Below are 22,250 nucleotides of genomic sequence, written 5' to 3' on the forward strand. Positions count from 1 at the left end.
TCACTCATCTAGTATCTAATTTTTTATCTGTGACTGACCATTGTGAGTCAGATAATCTAGCTTTAAGTTCATCTTTTGTTTTAATTAATTCCAATTTAGTTGATTCATAGTTAGCAATATTCTGTTTTAGGACAAGCTGCAACAATTCTTGTGAGCAGCGTAAAAGGATATTCTCCCATTCTTTGACAAATTCCTCGTTATCCTTGAATTGGGCCATTTCTTTCATGACCCTAAGGCCACGTGGTACTCGCCCACAATCTGCATAGGATTTTAACGAGTTATTAGTCCAAAACAAATTTACTTCTCTTTCTGCAACTGAAAATAATTTGTACTCCAGGCTTTTGGTACTAAGTGAAAAAATATCTTCGTGCAACTCACATTCCGAAAAATATGAATCCACATTTTCTCTCCCTGCCAACAGTCCGTGTGACACGGGAACAGCTTCAGATTCCATGATAACTGAACGCCGCAGGTGTTATTGCCTGCTAATGAGGGTACACAAAATAGAGGTCTGGCACAGCGTGCTCGTGACAACAAACAAATCTATGAAACAGTCCAAAAAAAGAAACAAATGTCACCGCACTGCTGCTATAAGCCTGACCCTAAAATCTTCAACCCAGTACATGCGAACAGCATAGGATACCAGCTAGAAGCGTTCCTCTCTATAACCGATGGGGGTGCAGCTCCAAGGGAAAAAACCAATCCAAATCTTGCAAAAGTATAAGAAAAAAGCGCACTTACCCCAGGTGTGGTGGTCACAATTTATTCGGACATATAAAACAACAACGGCAGGGAGGAAAGTGAATGAGAACGGACTACGGCCGTTTCGTGCTGTGCAGCACTTCAACGGGTCCTTGATAGCGGAAGGGAAAGAGGAATGTTCTTATATTTCCACAGGTACTACTACTCCTCCCCCTTCCCTCCGCTATGCCTCAGGTGATCAAATCACCTGTGTTCGAAACATAATTGTGCAAAGACAACAATACATTTGTTAAAAACATAATCAAACACTAAGCAAAAGACTGGAGACAATATATTAGATACATAAACAGTGAAAAAACTGATTGTGAAATTTACAAAAAGACGGACATGTCCATTCTCTCATTCAAACCTAATGGACCTAGAGCGCCTGCGCGAAGTATCCACCTTCCTTCTCTTTGTAATAGGAGGCGATTCCAATCACCTCCCTGTTGCGGCGAGGCTACTCTTTCGATTCCTGCAAATCGCAAAGTGCTTACATCGCTATTATGGTAAGTCTACCACGGTTATTAATTTGACAGATCGCGTCCTAAAAGACTCACATTTCTCGGCATTATCCAAAGGACTGAATTATTGCTTGCCAGAAGATTTCAATATTGTGGACTTTAACCCCTTCCCGACCCATGACGCCACGTCATAGAATCTGCCAATTCTTTCTAACTGCAGATCTAATGGCCGAATCCATGGGCCCATATTTAAAACAAAAAACAAATTTCTTTTCTCCTTTTTTGTTTTTCCTACCCCCCCCCCCCCCCCCCCCCCCCGTGGTCCCCCCCACCCCATCATACTTACCGATCCAGCCGGGGTCCCGTCCGTCTTCTCCCTGGGCGCCGCCATCTTCCAAAATGGCGGGCGCATGCGCAGTGCGCCCGCCGAATCTGCCGGCCGGCAGATTCGTTCCAAAGTGCATTTTGATCACTGAGATAGATTATATCTCAGTGATCAAAATAAAAAAAATAATAAATGACCCCCCCCCCCCTTTGTCACCCCCATAGGTAGGGACAATAAAAAAATAAAGAAAATTTTTTTTTTCCACTAATGTTAGAATAGGGGTAGGGGTAGGGGTAGGGTTAGGGCTAGGGTTAGGGTTTCGGTATGTGCACACGTATTCTGTTCCTCTGCGGATTTTTCCGCTGCGGATTTGATAAATCCGCAGTGCTAAACCGCTGCGGATTTATGGCGGATTTACCGCGTTTTTTTCTGCGCATTTCACTGCGGTTTTACAACTGCGATTTTCTATTGGAGCAGTTGTAAAACCGCTGCGGAATCCGCACAAAGAAGTGACATGCTGCGGAATGTAAACCGCTGCGTTTCCGTGCAGTTTTTCCGCAGGATGTGTACAGCGATTTTTGTTTCCCGTAGGTTTACATTGAACTGTAAACTCATGGGAAACTGCTGCGGATCCGCAGCGTTTTCCGCAGCGTGTGCACATACCTTTAGAATTAGGCTATGTGCACACTGTGCGGATTTGGCTGCGGATTGGCCGCTGCGGATTCGCAGCAGTGTTCCATCAGGTTTACAGTACCATGTAAACATATGAAAAACCAAATCCGCTGTGCCCATGGTGCGGAAAATACCGCGCGGAAACGCTGCGTTGTATTTTCCGCAGCATGTCAATTCTTTGTGCCGATTCCGCAGCGTTTTACACCTGTTCCTCAATAGGAATCCGCAGGTGAAATCCGCACAAAAAACACTGGAAATCCGCGGAAAATCCGCAGGTAAAACGCAGTGCCTTTTACCCGTGGATTTTTCAAAAATGGTGCGGAAATATCTCACACGAATCCGCAACGTGGGCACATAGCCTTAGGGTTAGGGTTGGAATTAGGGTTGTGGTTAGGGGTGTGTTGCGGTTAGGGTTGTGATTAGGGTTATGGCTACAGTTGGGATTAGGGTTAGGGGTGTGTTGGGGTTAGTGTTGGAGGTAGAATTGAGGGGTTACCACTGTTTAGGCACATCAGGGGTCTCCAAACGCAACATGGCGCCACCATTGATTCCAGCCAATCTCGTATTCAAAAAGTCAAATGGTGCTCCCTCACTTCCGAGCCCTGACGTGTGCCCAAACAGTGGTTTACCCCCACATATGGGGTACCAGCATACTCAGGACAAACTGCGCAACAATTACTGGGGTCCAATTTCTCCTGTTACCCTTGTGAATCTAAAAAAATGCTTGCTAAAACATAATTTTTGAGGAAAGAAAAATGATTTTTTATTTTCACGGCTCTGCGTTGTAAACGTCTGTGAAGCACTTGGGGGTTCAAAGTGCTCACCACATATCTAGATAAGTTCCTTGGGGGGTCTAGTTTCTAAAATGGGGTCACTTGTGGGGGTTTCTACTGTTTAGGCACACCAGGGACTCTGCAAACGCAACGTGATACCCGCAGACCATTCCATCAAAGTCTGCATTTCAAAAGTCACTACTTCCCTTCTGAGCCCCGACGTGTGCCCAAACAGTGGTTTACCCCCACTCATGGGGTATCGGCGTACGCAGGAGAAACTGGACAACAACTTTTGGGGTCCAATTTCTCCTGTAACCCTTAGGAAAATAAAAAATTCTGGGCTAAATAATTATTTTTGAGGAAAGAAAACGTATTTATTATTTTCACGGCTCTGCATTATAAACTTCTATGAAGCACTTGGGGGTTCAAAGTGCTCCCCACACATCTAGATAAGTTCCTTTCGGGGTCTAGTTTCCAAAATGGGGTCACTTGTGGGGGGTTTCTACTGTTTAGGCACATCAGGGGCTCTGCAAACGCAACGTGACGCCCGCAGAGCATTCCATCAAAGTTTGCATTTCAAAACGTCACTACTTCAATTCCAAGCCCCGGCATGTGCCCAAACAGTAGTTTACCCCCACATATGGGGTATCACCGTACTCAGGAGAAACTGGACAACAAATATTGGGGTCAAATTTCTCCTGTTACCCTTGGGAAAATAAAAAATTGCAGGCTAAAAGATCATTTTTGAGAAAATAATTTTTTTTTTTTATTTTCATGGCTCTGCGTTATAAACTTCTGTGAAGCACTTGGGGGTTCAAAGTCCTCACCACACATCTAGATTAGTTCCTTTGGGGGTCTAGTTTCCAAAATGGTGTCATTTCTGGGGGATCTCCAATGTTTAAGCACACAGGGGCTCTCCAAACGTGACATGGTGTCCGCTAATGATTGGAGCTAATTTTCCATTTAAAAAGCCAAATGGCGTGCCATCCCTTCCGAGCCCTGCCGTGCGCCCAAACAGTGGTTTACCCCCACATATGGGGTATCAGCGTACTCAGGACAAACTGGACAACAATATTTGGGGTCCAATTTCTCCCATTATCCTTGGCAAAATAGGAAATTCCAGGCTAAAAAATCATTTTTGAGGAAAGAAAAATTATTTTTTATTTTCATGGCTCTGCGTTATAAACTTCTGTGAAGCACCTGGGGGTTTAAAGTGCTAAATATGCATCTAGATAAGTTCCTTGGGGGGTCTAGTTTCCAAAATGGGGTCACTTGTGGGGGAGCGCCAATGTTTAGGCACACAGGAGCTATCCAAACGCGACATGGTGTCCGCTAACGATGGAAATAATTTTTCATTTAAAAAGTCAAATGGCGCTCCTTCCCTTCCGAGCCTTACCATGTGCCCAAACAGTGGTTTACCCCCACATGTGAGGTATTGGTGTACTCAGGAGAAATTGCCCAACACATTTTAGGATCCATTTTATCCTGTTGCCCATGTGAAAATGAAAAAATTGAGGCTAAAAGAATTTTTTTGTGAAAAAAAAGTACTTTTTCATTTTTACGGATCAATTTGTGAAGCACCTGGGGGTTCAAAGTGCTCACTATGCATCTAGATAAGTTCCTTGGGGCGTCTAGTTTCCAAAATGGGGTCACTTGTGGGGGAGCTCCAATTTTTAGGCACACGGGGGCTCTCCAAATATGACATGGTGTCCGCTAAAGAGTGGAGCCAATTTTTCATTCAAAAAGTCAAATGGCGCTCCTTCCCTTCCAAGCCCTGCCGTGCGCCCAAACAGTGGTTTACCCCCACATATGAGGTATCAGCGTACTCAGGACAAATTGGACAACAACTTTCGTGGTTCAGTTTCTCCTTTTACCATTGGGAAAATAAAAAAATTGTTGCTAAAAGATAATTTTTGTGACTAAAAAGTTAAATGTTCATTTTTTCCTTCCATGTTGCTTCTGCTGCTGTGAAGCACCTGAAGGGTTAATAAACTTCTTGAATGTGGTTTTGAGTACCTTGAGGGGTGCAGTTTTTAGAATGGTGTCACTTTTGGGTATTTTCAGCCATATAGACCCCTCAAACTGACTTCAAATGTGAGGTGGTCCCTAAAAAAAAAAGGTTTTGTAAATTTCGTTGTAAAAATGACAAATCGCTGGTCAAATTTTAACCCTTATAACTTCCTAACAAAAAAAAATTTTGTTTCCAAAATTGTGCTGATGTAAAGTAAACATGTGGGAAATGTTATTTATTAACTATTTTGTGTCACATATCTCTCTGGTTTAACAGAATAAAAATTCAAAATGTGAAAATTGCGAAATTTTCAAAATTTTCGCCAAATTTCCGTTTTTATCACAAACGCAGAATTTATTGACCTAAATTTACCACTAACATGAAGCCCAATATGTCACGAAAAAACAATCTCCGAACCGCTAGGATCCGTTGAAGCGTTCCTGAGTTATTACCTCATAAAGGGACACTGGTCAGAATTGCAAAAAACGGCAAGGTCTTTAAGGTCAAAATAGGCTGGGTCATGAAGGGGTTAAGATCGACCTATACAAGGCAGTGAGAAAGATGCATTTGTATAAATCTTTTTTACCCACCAATAGATCAGCCACGTCTAAATCTATTTTACCAGAGGTATTTCCTGGAGAAACACCGTGCCAAGTTGGTCCCCTGGGTTTTAGGATCACACAGGACCCCATAGAAGATATTAGGGAAGATGCATGTTTGCTTCTTAGTCTCTCTGATCCTGCCCCCATCGTGAGTAACAGAGCGCATATTCCGGTTTTACCATTTACTGGAGGAGTAAAATCCACCTATATGCCCCCGGTCTCTCCCGGTAATGTTATCGATATTTTTGAGGCCCAAGTTCTAAAAGACATCGAGGCCATATTGTATAAAAAATTCCCTAATAATTTGGCATCTGAGGAATTGCGAGCTTTGAAGGAGATACAGGGGTGGTCTGATACTATTGTACGGGCCGCTGATAAAGGAGGCAATATTGTCCTCCTGTCCAGTGAATATTATAAAAACGAAGCTCTGAGGCAGTTATCAGATAAGAATACGTATGTGAGGTTAAAGGGGGATCCAACCATCAATTTTAAAAATGGCCTTCGTTCTTTGCTGAGACGTCATGTTGAAATGAGAGTCCTGTCAGAAAAACAAGCATCCAAACTTTTACCAGACTACCCAAGGAAAGCACATTGGTACTGTCGGGGTCGTCACGACAATACCCTTCATCCACCAGTCATTCCAAATCAGATTAGGAGCATGTTGGTACCGGATAAGAATGAGTCAGACACAATGCTGGTTCAAACTCATTGCACGCTCGTGTGTAACGTCACAGCAACTGAACTGTTTATTTCATATACATAACATTATATAGTCCATTGGGGGAAGGTGTGCAGAGGGCGGGGTTAGGCGGGGTTTAAGCAATGTATCTAGTATTCAGTCCCTCTGATTGGCTATGACATCATCTGATGAATCTTCCTTTGTCCACATCTTGTTAAGTTTCCATTTCTCCAGAAACGATACTTTAGCTTCAGAAACGAAAGTAGATTCTTGGCAAGTACAAAAACTAAGGCAAAAGTGAATACTGGCAGCCATCTTAAATACAGTTAAATTTGCATTTAGCAAGCAAAGGGGAAAAACTTATTGTTTCACAGCATAAGAATATATAAAAGTACAAAAGAGTATAAAAACGTATATTTTTACCTTGACAATCCCCCCTAAACACTAAGTTTTTCCCTAAAAAGAAAGATCCTTTGAGACTGTCCATGTGATGGGGAAAGGGGAGGTGGATTTCTTCATCCAGACACCTCAGAAGCTCTCCCCTTGAGAGAGGCCTCCAGGCAGCTGAACCCTTCACTAGCTTCACATGGAGTTCTCCCGCTGTCCCTAAACTAAATCTCTTTGCATCATCTGAGAGTAAGGGGTTTTGTCTAACATCTTGAGGGGGCGTACTTAGAGATTTCCCCTGGATCAGTGCCATCGCACTCTGGTGGGTCTACTTCTTGGTTGGGGAAGGTGCCAGTCGGAGTTGCCTCAGTGATAACCTTTTTATACAGGGGAATAACACAACAGAGGATTATTGATCCAACTACAAGAAGGGCAATCAGTACTAGACAAGCTTGTTGGAGGAATCCTTTGAGCCCACCCAACCAACCGGAAAAGAAAGATGTGTCTACTCCTGCATTAGTTTTTAATTCTGCTGCTAACCCATTTATCTTCTTAAGGGCTATCATGGTCTTTCCATTTACCCCAGAGTTCTGAGGGATATAGGTACAACACTCCTCTCCCACCATCCCACAGACTCCTCCTTTCTCAGCTAAGATCATATCAAGGGCTAGTCGGTTTTGGAGGGTCATTCTAGTGTTAGGGCGCAACTCCTCAACTATACCCTGGAAAGCATCACAGGTAAAATTGACAAACCTTTGTTCACTGTAATATGTGTAATTGATCCCATCAACATTTTTATTAATCTGCACTTGTGGATTATAGAAGCAAAGCCAGCATAGATCTGGTTCTCGGCTTTAAATTGGTCAGGCACCCCCCTTGGCACTCCAATGCCATCGACATATAACAATGGATCTTCTTCATAACTCATGTGGAGCTGATCAAGGCTTCTCCTCATTCTGGTATATTCATCAGGTGTCTCTGGATCCCAAGGCAAAATCTTGAACTGCATAGCTAGTTTAACAAGGGTGCATTGACCTGTCCAGGCATTAGGCAACCTAGGACGGAGCTTACCATCTCCATATAACCAATAAATGTCGTACATATACCGTGTATGATTAGCTAGCAAGTCAGTATCCAGGAAACTGTTCTCTTTGCAGAAACCTGTCTTGAAGACCCCTACTGATGTACCTGTAGTGTCATGGGAATTATAGCAGGTATAATTATCAGCTAACACGGTTATCCCTCCTGGGACCTTTAATTTAGGTGCTTCATGAATTAGTGGGACATAATCTGAGCAATCAGTGGGCTTTAGACCCTTCAACAGATTCATAACACAGACAGTGGTATTGTCATCAGGAAAAAAAACAATGCATATGTGTATAGATGTGTATTCGCTGCAGCACAAGCAACATATCCTACAGAGATATTCTGGACTCGTACATTGTATCTTACCCATTCTAACCATAAATTTGTCCTTGGGGCTGTTTGTGTTTCTATGGAGAAGACTTCTTGCCAACTAAGACCTGGAATGGGGATTACTTCGTTAACTATATTTTGCAAACGTTTACCTGGGCCTGTTTTAGCTGTACTGGTAACGGGGGCCTTGGTTGGTCTGAAGCTAATATCCTGGAGCTGTATATGGCCTAAATTCCCATAGTATCCACTATTAAACACATTATGAAAATACCTCCCCAGTACAATTGTTATCTCTGGTAACACATATATAATATTGAATGATTCCCTCTACCACCCGCTGAGTCTTGGGGCACTTGACTACATCGCAGAAATCAAATCACCAGATATTTACCGGGGCCGTTAGGTTTACCCAAAGAATAGTGGCACCGGAATTCTTATTTACAATAGGGACCGAGGAGGTAGGGGCGAGGATGACCCCCAGCCTCAGGACCAAAAACAACAGCAACATTTTCCTTCGATCACCACTGTGACTAAGCGCTGGTTCGGTCTCTTTTGCAGTGTGCAGCGTGGATCCAGGTGCTGTTTCCTTCAAGTTTTACTGACATAGCTTTTCACGACCATAAAACCACCAGGCTTCAAATTGTGACAAATATCGGTTTCTGCTGAATCTGGAAGGGAAAAAGAAACTAAAACATGGGTGTTAGCAACATTTTTACTAAACTGAATAACATATTGAACAGCACGGTCAGTTTCCTCTGACAACTACTGAGACTGAAAATTTACAACTGAGAACCTAGCACCAAACAATATCTCATATGGGGACAGGCCATGTTTTGCAATAGGGGTAGTACGAACGTGTAAGAGCCCTGGCCATGGAGCCGTAGTCTCCTGCATCATTTTGGTCAATTGTCCCCTCAGTGTGCCGTTCAGCCTCTTAACTTTCCCACTGGATTGTGGAGAGTATGGAGTATGGAGGGCTACAGTGGATCCAAGCATTGTCAGAACCTCCTGATACACATGAGAAGAAAAGTCCGGGCCTTGGTCACTTTCAGCAACTTCTGGAACCCCATATCTGCATATAACTTCCATCCCCAGTTTCTTTGCTGTGGTCTTTGCAGTCACGTTGGTAACGGGGAATGCTTCTGGCCAACTGGAGAACATGTCGACAACCACCAGACAATAGTCATACCTTCCAGACTTCGGCAACGTGATGAGGTCCACCTGGAGCCTTTGGAAAGGATAGTCGGGCTTAGCAAGATGCTTCGGGGGTACACGTTGAAGTTGACCGGGATTGCAGGTCTGACAGATACCTCGATGTGTGGGCCCATGCGCCCACGTGACAATAGCAGGGTACATCTGCTTAGGGAGACACACAAGTTGGTCCTTTTTCCAGCGACCATGTCCATACGTGCTCCATCAGCTTTCCACTGCTTCACTTCTTCCTTTGGAGACATTCTCTGCATCGTCATTAAGCGGTCTTGCGGGGTCCGGCAGAAAACCTCAGTCTGTCATAGATCATCAGGTTCCTGTAAAGTCAGTGTTTCTTGTAACTGTTTACACTGAGAGCGTGTGGTCACCATAGCTGGTATGGGCTGTTCAACAGGCAGGAGAGCAGCAGCTTTTGCTTGCATATCCGCAAAGGCATTACCAACAGTCTGTGGACTGTTCCATGGTACCGTGCTCCTTAACTTTGATAATGGCCACCTGGGTAGGTAATTCGATTGAGTCCATGAGGGCTTTAACAGCTTCAACATTCTTCACTGAGTCCCGGCGGTAGTAACAAATCCTCGATTGGCTCATAGGCTCTGAAATCATGAACAATACCAAATGCATACTGTGAGTCTGTGTATATTAGCCCACCTGTCTTTGGCTTGTGCTGACAGGGAGGGAGTGAGTGCAGCTGCTTGCACTACAGTGTCTTCCGTAGTAACAGCGTATCATGTGTGAAATCTGCCAAAATCATCACCATATCTTGAACCGTCTTTCAGGGCCTTGTAGAGAGGTTGCATTATGCGGGATGCGTCCGGTATCCACTGACAACAATAAGTACATAGTCCAAGGAAACGCTGGAGCTCAGTCACATCTTTTGGGAATGGAAGGGAGCTGACGGCTATTTTTTTCTTTCTTCTGTGAGGTGTCTGGCACCCTGAAGGAGACAGTGACCCAAAAATATCACTTGACCAAGGCAGAACCGAAGTTTCAAGGCCGAAGCCCGACAGTTCAGATCTGCCAGATACTTGCGAAAACTAACAGTGGCAACAATGGCTTCCTGCTCTGTCTGTGCACACAACAAAAAACAAAAAAAAATTACCCACATACTGAAGCAGCATAACATAAGGATATTCTAACTGCCAGGGTTAACAACACTATCCCCATTTTTTTTTTTTTTTTTTCTACAGGCATTATTGAGGGTGGATCTGGGCCTATCAGGGCCATCATAACCGTGGAAAGGGCATGTAAGATATACATCTCATTATACTCATCTACATAGGGGTTATATAACATAAATACCATCTGACCATCATCTTGGCTCACCAACTCTCTAGGTCTGCTCAGGTGCACTTATACGTCCATCATATTATCTTTGTCTGTATATTGGGAAAGGTTTGTTCTCAGGGTCAGCCAATTATTTTAGCGTAGCTAGCCAGTCAGAGGGCTTCCAGGGATAATACTCCTGTAGCTGTCTTACACTACCTGATGTGGTTGGTTCTCTGGTGGTGGGGGTGACTAGATGACCGGTTGGGGGTGACATGACATGCTGGTCTACAGCTCCTTCCCAAAAGGATTACTGTCAGCTTACTCCCAAAATTAATGTCCCCACTACCCACTATCCTGTGTCAGCTTTTTATATCACTACATGTGATCAGGAATCAGCGTAATTCACTTAGGTCAGGTTGCAGCACAGATTATACAAGTATTTCTTCAGTCTGGGTTTGTCTGACCGCAATATTTACAAATCCATCTGTCCTATCTTGGTCTGAGAATTAACATGGCGAGGGAGATTTCCAGACACAGGGTTAAAATGAATATTGGAGCGTAAGACTGGATTTGTGTAAGGGAGGGGGAGCTGGAGCTGAAGTCTTCTGCTTCTTGGGCCACTGATAAGGAAGCGAGCTGCGAGTTGTGTCCTTGAAGCTGCGAGGGGAGGGGGACTAGAGAGCAAGTGAGGATCGCTGCAGCTGCTGATACAGACTGGGTTAAGTTCTTCTGGAAACTTTGGCCCCCCCTTTCTCCGGCCGGCAGCACAAAAAGGAGAAATCAAAGAAAACAATTCGCGCAGGGGTTCACCCCTCCCATCGGCCACAGACACACAGACAAGAATTTACAGCATTCCTTAACACAAAAGAAGACAATAACGCAGCTATTTGACTCCACCCTCCCATTGGGTGTCTCGGAAAACCACACAGAGTGACAAAATACAGCAGTTCTCAGACTCAATTAATTTCTACAAAACCTTCACACAACTCATTTGCCAGAACACCCTAGAAAAACTAATGATTGAGGTATTTTATAGCCAAACACGGGCTCTGCATCCTTTCATCCTCCCTCTCCATCAACCTCTTTCTTTAAACCTCGCGCAACTCGCAGATGAGCTTGCACTTGTTCTAACAGTCCTTCATCTTTCAACATTCTTGACTGCCTTCTTGCCCTCCCGTGACTCTACTATTGTCTTGACTTCCACAGCATCCTCATCTAACTCGTGGGGCACGGACTTCTTCTGCCATAAGAGACGTAACATGACTCACAGAATACTACGCCCTTCTGCAGTAGGCCGCTGACAGCGACAGCAACACTTGTGTCCTAACACGGAGCCTCGCGCTCCACGTGTTATGAATAAAGAGCCTCGCGCTCAATATTTTTCCCTAACCTGAACACCAGTGATTACAGTCTGTCCTGTCACGATATTCTAAATGTTGGGAGGCTGTCTCCTAGTGAGACCCCTCCACTGTGTTTCTGGTGGTCCCCCTCTTGGGACGTCTTAATTACCGATATGTGCAAGTGTGTGCAAGTGTTTCTGGTGGTCCCCCTCTTGGGACGTCTTAATTACCGATATGTGCAAGTGTGTGCAAGTGTTTCTGGTGGTCCCCCTCTTGGGACGTCTTAATTACCGATGTATGTGCGTGCAATATCACAGAGGCTACGTCTCCTATCCCAATCCACAAACTTCTCAATCTTTCACTCTATCACTACTAGGCAACAGTCACGGGTAGGGTGGTTGAATGGAGTACAATGACCGGTGGAGGAGGTGTGGTGTACACGAGGACGCGCAGAGTGCGACGTCTCTCAGTTGCTGGTTCGAAGCGTGGCACGGGATCGCGCTCGGTCTCACCACTCGACCAGTCACTCCCCAGACCCAAGGAGACCACAGACTAACCAATAATGGCTGAAACACTAGCAAGTGTGACACATACATAGTATGCGATCTCCACTTACCGTGTTTGGAGGGTGATCAGTCCTCGAGGTCAGCCACTACGGGTGTCGTCCACGGACGTCCAGGCATGGGTCCAGGGGGTCTCGGATCGCGGGCCACGCCCCACGTTGGTTGCGCCAAATTGTCGGGGTCGTCACGACAATACCCTTCATCCACCAGTCATTCCAAATCAGATTAGGAGCATGTTGGTACCGGATAAGAATGAGTCAGACACAATGCTGGTTCAAACTCATTGCACGCTCGTGTGTAACGTCACAGCAACTGAACTGTTTATTTCATATACATAACATTATATAGTCCATTGGGGGAAGGTGTGCAGAGGGCGGGGTTAGGCGGGGTTTAAGCAATGTATCTAGTATTCAGTCCCTCTGATTGGCTATGACATCATCTGATGAATCTTCCTTTGTCCACATCTTGTTAAGTTTCCATTTCTCCAGAAACGATACTTTAGCTTCAGAAACGAAAGTAGATTCTTGGCAAGTACAAAAACTAAGGCAAAAGTGAATACTGGCAGCCATCTTAAATACAGTTAAATTTGCATTTAGCAAGCAAAGGGGAAAAACTTATTGTTTCACAGCATAAGAATATATAAAAGTACAAAAGAGTATAAAAACGTATATTTTTACCTTGACAGTACCACATACCTAAAATACACAAATCTCTAGAAACACTCCCAGGTCGTCCGATCGTATCGGGGGTGGGTTCTCTAACTGAACCTTTGTCTTCCTATTTGGACTGGCTGCTACGTCCTCTCCTGTTGGATGTTCCTTCTTTTGTTAAAGATACTGGGGATTTTTTGAGGAACCTAAAAGGTTTTATATGGCAGGATAATTTCTGTCTTGCATCAATAGATATTGAAAGCTTATATACCAGAATTCCCCAGAAATTAGGTGTAGACACCATAAAGGAGATACTAGAGAGCACACCTACTGACGCTAAGACTATTTCGTTTATTTGCGATAAGTTATCTTTTATATTGGAACATAATGCATTTCAATTCGATAATGACTGGTACAGGCAGACGGAGGGTACCGCTATGGGTACCCCCGTCGCATGTACCCTAGCCAATTTATTTTTGGCAAAGTTTGAAGAAGAATATATTTATTCTTCCAGAAATCCCTTTCTCCAGCATATTAAATTCTATGCGAGGTATGTGGACGACATGTTCCTGGTGTGGGACGGCCCCCAGGATTCTTTCACAGATTTTGTGGAGTACCTGGGGGGGTCCAACACGATGAACATGAAGTTCACTTCCCAATTTGGAGGGGATGAATTGGTATTTCTGGACGTTAAATTGAGGATTTTCGAGGGTACCATTCACACTGAGATCCACCACAAACCGTCTGCGTCTAACTCCTTATTACACTTTAATAGTGCCCATCCTTTCTACACAAAACAGGCATTACCCTTTAGCCAGTTTTTACGGGTAAAAAGGGTAAACAGTGAAACAGGAGGGTTCGAGCAGCAGTCTAATGAGATGTATAGTAGGTTTGTAAAGCGGGGTTACCCGCAACCTATTTTGGATAGAGCGCTCAATAGAGCAATAAATGTGGACCTGAGCGATTCCTTGGGTAGGAAAAACAAAAAAGGAGAAAAGAAATTTGTTTTTTGTTTTAAATATGGGCCCATGGATTCGGCCATTAGATCTGCAGTTAGAAAGAATTGGCAGATTCTAAGACAGGACAACGATTTGAAAGACATGGTTGACAGAGGACCCTTGTTCGCATGCCGTCGCAGCAAAAATGTGAGAGACATGTTGGTACACAATAGATTTGTATCCAAGCGAGAGACGTGGTTAGGTGGGCATGCACCTAAAGGTAACTTTAGGTGCGGACAATGCAATTTCTGCACGTATCATCTTACAGGAAATAGTATCAAAATCGGCTCCATTCAGCATGTGGTACGTGACTTTATAACTTGTAGATCCACACATATTGTGTATATCATCTTTTGCCCTTGCGGCTTTTTCTATATCGGTAAGACTATTCGGCCCTTGTTCATTAGGATCAGAGAACACTTTAATTCTGTTAGAACAGGGAAAGGGGGCCCGAAATTTATCAATCATGTAAAGACTTACCATAATAGCGATGTAAGCACTTTGCGATTTGCAGGAATCGAAAGAGTAGCCTCGCCGCAACAGGGAGGTGATTGGAATCGCCTCCTATTACAAAGAGAAGGAAGGTGGATACTTCGCGCAGGCGCTCTAGGTCCATTAGGTTTGAATGAGAGAATGGACATGTCCGTCTTTTTGTAAATTTCATAATCAGTTTTTTCACTGTTTATGTATCTAATATATTGTCTCCAGTCTTTTGCTTAGTGTTTGATTATGTTTTTAACAAATGTATTGTTGTCTTTGCACAATTGTTTCGAACACAGGTGATTTGATCACCTGAGGCATAGCGGAGGGAAGGGGGAGGAGTAGTAGTACCTGTGGAAATATAAGAACATTCCTCTTTCCCTTCCGCTATCAAGGACCCGTTGAAGTGCTGCACAGCACGAAACGGCCGTAGTCCGTTCTCATTCACTTTCCTCCCTGCCGTTGTTGTTTTATATGTCCGAATAAATTGTGACCACCACACCTGGGGTAAGTGCGCTTTTTTTCTTATCCTTTTGCAAGATTTGGATTTTTTTATTTGCATAGTGTCAGCCTCCTAGTGGCAGCTGCATACACCCATGGTTCCTGTGTCCCCCAATGAGAGGCGATAAAGTATATATTTCCATTTTTTTCTGTTGAGGTTAGGGTTGGGGGATTTCCACTGTTTTAGATACATCAGGGGTCTCCAAACGGGACATGGCACCACCATTGATTCCAGCTAATTTTGTGTTCAAAAGTCAAGCGGTGCTCCTTCCCTTCTGAGCCCGGCCATGCACCCAAACAGTGGTTTACCCCCATAGATGGGGTATCGGCGTACTCAGGACAAATTGCACAACTCAAATGTGAGGTGGTGCCTTAAATAGAAAAAAAAAAAGAGGTTTTGGAAATTTTGTTGGAAAAATGAGAAATCTCTGGTCAACTTTTAACCCTTATTTTAAAAAAAAAAAAAAATGTTTCCAAAATTGTGCTGATGTAAAGTAGACGTGGTAAATGTTGTTTATTAGCTATTTTGTGTGACCTATCTCTCTGACTGTAAGGGCATAAAAAGTTTGAAAATTGCAAAATCTTCTAAATTTGCCAAATTTCCGTGTGTTTTTTTTTATTTTTTTTTTTTCATAAATAAACCCAAGTTAAATAAAAGAAATGTTACCACTAACATGAAGTACAATGTGTCACGAAAAAACAATCTCGGAATCAGCGGGATCCGTTGAAGCGTTCCAGAGCTATAACTTCATAAAGTGACAGTGGTCAGAATTGTAGAAATTGGCCCGGTAAAACAATTAAGTACACCTTCTCTTGTTGTTTTCCCTGATCTCTGCCTTTCTGTGTTTCTATGAAGCCAGAGCTGTCAGAGGGGAAACAAGTAGGTGGGAAGTTTCCCTTACTTTGTGAGCTCAGAATCCCTGTTCAAACCCAGCACATGGTACATGACGGGTGGGTGATTTAGGTTCACCTTCCCACCTGCCCATCATCCTCTCTCCCCCCTTATTTGACAGCTCTGGCTTCAGACACAGAGGGAAAACGAGCAGGTGGGAAGGTGTACTTAATTGTTTAACCTTGCCATGATGCACGGAGCGCCTGTGCTTGGTTTGAACAGTGATTTTTGAGCTGGCACTCCCTTTTTTACGCAGAGAAGCTTCTATCAATCTAGTGCCAAAATATTGTCCAATTTTCCGATCTACCTTCTGTATTGCTTGTTCCTGGGGTGTAAGATCTCTGCTTGCTGCCATTCAGTAGGCCAGATATCGGAGCTGCCATAGTGGGTGGTCTCGGAGATATGGTGGAGCTGCCCATGCCTCCAGTCTGCGCCCTGTTCAGAGTGGCTGAGGGTCCCATCAGTAGGGGTAGCCCCGTCCTGTACCCTGCCTCGTGTGCGTGCATTTGGCTCCATAATCTCATTTCTGGGGGACCTCTCTGGACCGGACCTGCTCTGGTATCACAGCTTTGTGAGTGTTTGTAGAAGTCCACAGCCCCCATCACAAGCACTTAGTGTCCATTGTTTTCAGGGGCCCCATAATTAGATCTGACCCAGTTACTGCTTTTCTGGATCAATGGATAACAATGGGCCTAGTTATGTGTGTGTCCGGCTGATGGCCGGCTCTGTGTACCAGACTCCAACTCTTTACGTCTCTTCTCTCTTCCCACAGAGTCACTGACTTCCTAACTCCGCTGCCCCTTTTACCACTTTTGTTAGGGTGCTGTACAGTGTCCCCTCCTTACCAGAGATTTGGGTCACCACACCTCTGGATGAGGTGCAGTACCTCTGTGCCGACTGGACCCTCAGGGGCGCCACACTAGTCGCTTTCTCCCCCATCCTCTCCCTTCCGCCCAGACAATAGGCATCTATGAATTATTCAGTAGGGGGGAGGAGGACATAAGTGCAGACAGGAAGCATATTATTATTTAGTTATTTTTTTTTTTCAAATATACTATTGAAATAAACTCCAAACCCACCCTCAAATTTATGACTTTATTATATATTTTTTGCATTTTCTTGTAGGTTTTAGTCCATGTTTTTGCACACTTTGTACAGAGTTAACTACCATGAATGATGGCCTAGAATATCGTCTGTAGGGATCTGACTGCTAGGACCATATCGAAATGCATGAATGCTGATAGAGTATCACTAGTTTTAATTTTTATACTTTTTTTTTCCTTCTACTCCACGTCGCGTGATTTCAGTATTAAGTCTGTCTGCCTTTCTGCAATCTCTATATATTTTATTTTCAGATGCTGAGGGAGGTGGTCTGTAAAACTCTTCTCAAACATGGCGTCCAGGAGGGGCATCCGTGCTACGCGGCCTGCAGCCAGCGGCTTTTCGATATCTCCAAGTTTTTCTTGAAGGTACCGTACCTGTTCCGTGTATGTGCCAATCTTAGTGGGGGGGCAGAAGGTCTCCCGCGATATATGGGAGAAGGAGCGGAGTGTAATGTGGTGCGCAGTCTGATCAGTGGCTGACAGCCTTCCTGGAGTAGGACCGCCCACTGGACTCCTAAGTAGAGAGAGGGGAAGCATACAAATATAGTAAATGGTTTCTCTCATGTGGAGCTGTGCTCCCCACCACCCGGTCCAGCGATTCTACATGTATAATGTCACTGGTTCCTTTTCTGGATGTATCCTCGTGTTTGTCCTGCAGCCTCGTCTGTACTTTGATCGCCGTCATTTTTTGTCGATAGGATTTGAAGACGTCTCGAGGTCTCCATGACGAGATGAAGAAAGCCGCAAGTAACAACGTCAAGCAGGTGAGTCCATGAGTCAGAGACTGATCTCTGCCCAGACCTCCGACAAGGTAAGAAGTTTCCTACGTCACTGAGGTCAGGGGGCTTCAGAGCAGATTGTTCAGCGATCAGTGGGGGGCTCTGCACTGGGATCTGCAGGAGGTTAAAAAAATAAAAATATAGGTACCCTTCACATATCAGTCAGTATTCGGTTGACTAATATTCCTCCAATGCGGAGTTTGAGCCGATGAGGAGAGGGGAGTAAACCGCGGCCAGATGCCTCCTCTATCACCGTGTCCCCCGTGAGAACAAAGTATCAGGCATGTTAAAAATTCAACATGCCTGATCTTGGTGGATACAGTCCCTCTGGAGTCAGAATTGCTCTATTCACATCCGAAGCTGCACTTTTTATTTTTTTTACATTGCAGCAAAAGGTTAAACTTTCTACCAGCAGCTGAGCTCCGTCTCCTTTAATAACGCCCTGAATCTTTGGCATGTGGGTGGTAAACCTTCTGAGCCCGGCGATTGTAGTAATCATATCGCGGCTACAGAACTGCCCATGGTTTATTCATGAGCCGATCTCGCCATTGTGTGCCGGCGAGGTGATCGCCCCGATAGCTCACAGTCCCGGCCGCCGCTCTGCTCCTCATTGTTTCCCTGCGCTCCGTCATGCGGAGACGCTCTGTAAACCTGTCAGTGATCCATCAGGGATGACCCGGGAGGGAAACGGACCAGAACATTCACTTTTCTGAGTCAACTCCAAACATGGGGTTGAAGAGTAAACTGCTGGTAACTTATTCTCTGCCCTGTGACCTATTGTTACACGCGGCCACGGACCCTCCACGATTAGGCCGGGGCTTAGCGTCGCCTCCTGTCACTTATTGTGGGAGATTAGGGATGGAAAGTTTTTCCTTAGTGCAGTCACGTTCTTTACCTTCTATCTGCCGCAGCCTTTCCTTCACCTTGTGTTTGGTGTCAGGAGGGTGGTGAGAAAGCAGCATTTTATTTAGTGTGATGTTGTCCCAAGGGGCACATGTGAACCCTTAGAGTCGGGAGAGGGCTGTCGGACCACTATGAAAGGCACAGCTGAGGCAGGAAGTGTTGTCATGGGCACACAGAAATGGCATTCGTACTGATTTCAAGCTCATAAGTGCCACAATGATTAATCTTCTTGTGCAAAGTCTTTACACTATTTTTTTATTTTTCTCCTGCAGGTTATTCAATGGGAACTGGACAAACTGAAGAAGTGACCTCGGCTGCCATGTTTTATTTATTTGCACGCACTCGGGTATTGTGTGCGCTCGCTGTAGATTGTATGATTATTTTTTTATGTGCTCTTCCTTTATTAATAAAACCCTTCACCTTGTCCCTCTTGTCCTCTGCGGCATCCATCATTCACCCCTAACAATCCCCGCATTGTGCAGCGGCCACAGAGGAGATTCCGGCCTCTCCCGGGGGGCCGCCTGTTTTGTTTGCCGATATCATCAGTTTGCTTTGGAGGGATTTGTGCGGAGAGGTAACCCATTACCAGAGCCAGCAAGTGACCGAAATGCCACTCTCTCTAGCTCTACAGGCCTCACTGGTCACCCTGCTTTCCTGGGATCCTGAGAGGTAAATGAGCCGAGATATGTAGATGTGACGTGAGATCGCTGTGGGGATTACATGGACTACGGCGGACAGGTGAGTATATGGTGGTGTTATTATTTTACATTATTTCTAGGAGACAAGGACATTGAGGATTTGATGTAAGGTGAGTATAATTTTTTTTGTTATTTGAATGTATATGTAATTTAACTTTTTTTTTTTTTTTTTTTTTTTTTTACTGGGCACAAGCTCCAGCATATGAGACTGTAGCCTGATGGGAGTACTGTACGTTTATTTATAAGGTGACTGATCAGTGCCTGGTCTCTGCTTCCTATGGTCTCCATTTGAGTGTGGCAGAAATTGAGCTTGTGTGTTGCCCTCTCTATTCAAAACCCATGAAAATGATGGGGATAGCAGAGAGTGTGATACCATCTTATCTCTGAAAGGAATGGATGTTGAGCACATCTATGAGACTACAAACAGGGGCCCACATGCCCTCCCATTCCATGTTTAGTGGAGGTCCCAGCAGTAACACGACCTAAAGTATTTTCTGGTCAGAAGGACCAGTGATCAATTCAGGAGGGAGTTCCAGTGTCCCATTTGCGTGGTAATAATAATTGTCTGCTTGTTGGATCCACCTGCTAATTATGAGCGTTCTCGATTAGTCCTGTAGACAGGGCCGTAACGACGACGCCAGAAGAAACTTCAGCTGGATGTGCGTCCTGGGGCACATCCAGCTGAAGTGTTGTGCACCGAGCAGAGTGGTGAGTCTGAAGAGGATGCCGTCTGAAATCCATGGTCATAATACTACATGTATGACTAATAGGCTGTGCTTTATACTACATGGATGACTAGGGTATATAAAAATATCAGGATGAAGGACATGTCGAGATGCAGGGGTGTGTGTATATATAACACATGCAAGTTTTCCCACCTACAAAGAATGGAGAGATCTGTATTTTTTATTGTAGGTTCACTTCACCTGTGAGAGACAGAATCTAAAAATAAAAAAACAGAAAATCATTATATGGTTTTTACATAATTAATTTGCATTTTATTGCATGAAATAACTATTTGATCACCTACCAACCAGTAAGGCCTGTTAGTTTTTCTTTAAGAAGTCTCCTACTCTGCACTCATTACCTGTATTAATTGCACCTGTTTGAACTAATTACCTGTATAAAAGACACCTGTCCCCACACTCCACCAAACTCTCCACCATGGCCAAGACTAAATCTAAGGACACCGGGGGCAAAATTGTAGACCTGCACAAGGTTAGGATGGACTATAGGACAATAGGCAAGCAGCTTGGTGAGAAGACAACTGTTGGCTCAAATTTAGAAAATGGAAGAAACACAAGATGACTGTCAATCTTCTTGGATCTGGGGCTCCATGCAGGATCACGCCGTGTGGGGTAAGGAGGATTCTTAGAAAGGTCAGGGATCAGCCCAGAACTCCATGGGAGGATGTGGTCAATGTCCAGAAGAGAGCTGGGACCATAGTCTCAAGCATTAGTAACACACTAATCATGGATTAAAATCCTGCAGGGCACGCAAAGTCCCCCTGCTCACACCAGAACATGTCCAGGCCCGTTTGTAGTTTGCCTGTTACCATCTGGATGATCCAGAGGAGACATGGGAGAAGATCATGTGGTCAGATGAGACCAAAAAATAACTTTTTGGTATCAATGCGACTCACCGTGTTTGGAGGAAGAATAATGATGAGTATAACCCCAAGAACACCGTCCCAACCATGAAGCATGGTGGTGGAATCATCAAAGTTTGGGGATGCTTTTCTACAAAGTGGACAGGATGACTGCACCGTATTAAATTGAGGATGGATGAGGTCTTGTATCGATTTATATAGGCTAAATATAAGTACAGGCTATAGCTCTATTAATAATATGCTATCACAAACCATCCTTTCTGCCATACAATCAAACGTGCTTATAGAAGGCATACAGGAAAAGTGGCTGGGGAAAAATGAAATCGCCCATGAAGGGCTATGGTACAGATTATTCCAAACACCCAAAATGAGTGGCTGGGTCTTCTAGCATGACAATGACCCAAAACACACAGCCAGGACAATGGAGTGGCTCCCTAAGAAGCATTTCAAGGTCCTGGAGTGGCCTAGCCAGTCTCCAGCCTTGAACCCAGCAGAAAATCTTTGGCAGGAGCTGAAACTCAATGTTGTCCAGTGACCGCTCCAAAACCTGAAAGATCTGGAGGAGACCTGTATGGAGGAGGGGGCCAAAATCCCGGCTGTAGTCTGTGCAAACTTGGTCAGGAAATATCTGACCTCTGTAATTGCAAAAACAAAGGTTTCTGTATCAAATACTTATTTCATGCAATAAAAAGCAAATTAATTATGTAAAAATTTTACAATGTGATTTTTCTGGTTTTCGTTTTTTAGATTGTCTATCGCAGGTGAAGTGTACCTATGGTAAATATTACAGACCCCTCCATTCTTTGTAGGTGGGAAAATGTGTAAAATCGGCAGTGTATTAAATACTCATTTTTCCCCACTGTATATGTTCCAGATGGGGGGGCGTCCAAATCTTGCACCGGGGCCCATCAGACTCTAGTTATGCCGCTGCCCATAGGCTTTGAATATAGGGGGCACCTCGCATGATCGAGATTTGCTACATGAAAAGGGGGGGAATGTAGGAAGCCCATTCTTGTGATTGATCGGGATCCCAGCGATCTGAAACCGCCAATCCAATGTATTATTGTGATTCTGGGACAACACCACTAAAGTATTCTAGACACAACAGGATAGGTGCTAGATTGTGAGAATCCGACTAACCGGAGCTGCCCTAAACCACTTGGGAAGTGAGCATCATCTGTCCCGT

At 44.4% G+C, this 22,250-nt stretch overlaps 1 protein-coding gene across 2 annotated transcripts in view; it reads left to right on the forward strand.

Annotated features, from left to right (window-relative positions):
• MTBP (MDM2 binding protein) overlaps nucleotides 1-19,182 on the forward strand; it is a 69,565-nt gene extending 50,383 nt beyond the window's left edge. For both annotated transcript variants that reach the window (XM_069731837.1, XM_069731836.1), the window contains exons 20-22: nucleotides 17,328-17,441; nucleotides 17,774-17,839; nucleotides 19,030-19,182. In XM_069731837.1, the coding sequence (XP_069587938.1) occupies nucleotides 17,328-17,441; nucleotides 17,774-17,839; nucleotides 19,030-19,065 (216 nt within the window). In that variant the 3' untranslated portion in view covers nucleotides 19,066-19,182. The remainder of the gene's footprint in view (nucleotides 1-17,327; nucleotides 17,442-17,773; nucleotides 17,840-19,029) is intronic.
• The last annotated feature ends 3,068 nt before the right edge of the window (nucleotides 19,183-22,250 follow it).

The sequence above is a fragment of the Ranitomeya imitator genome, chromosome 6 (genome assembly GCF_032444005.1).
Source record: "Ranitomeya imitator isolate aRanImi1 chromosome 6, aRanImi1.pri, whole genome shotgun sequence".
NCBI classification, from domain to species: domain Eukaryota; kingdom Metazoa; phylum Chordata; class Amphibia; order Anura; family Dendrobatidae; genus Ranitomeya; species Ranitomeya imitator.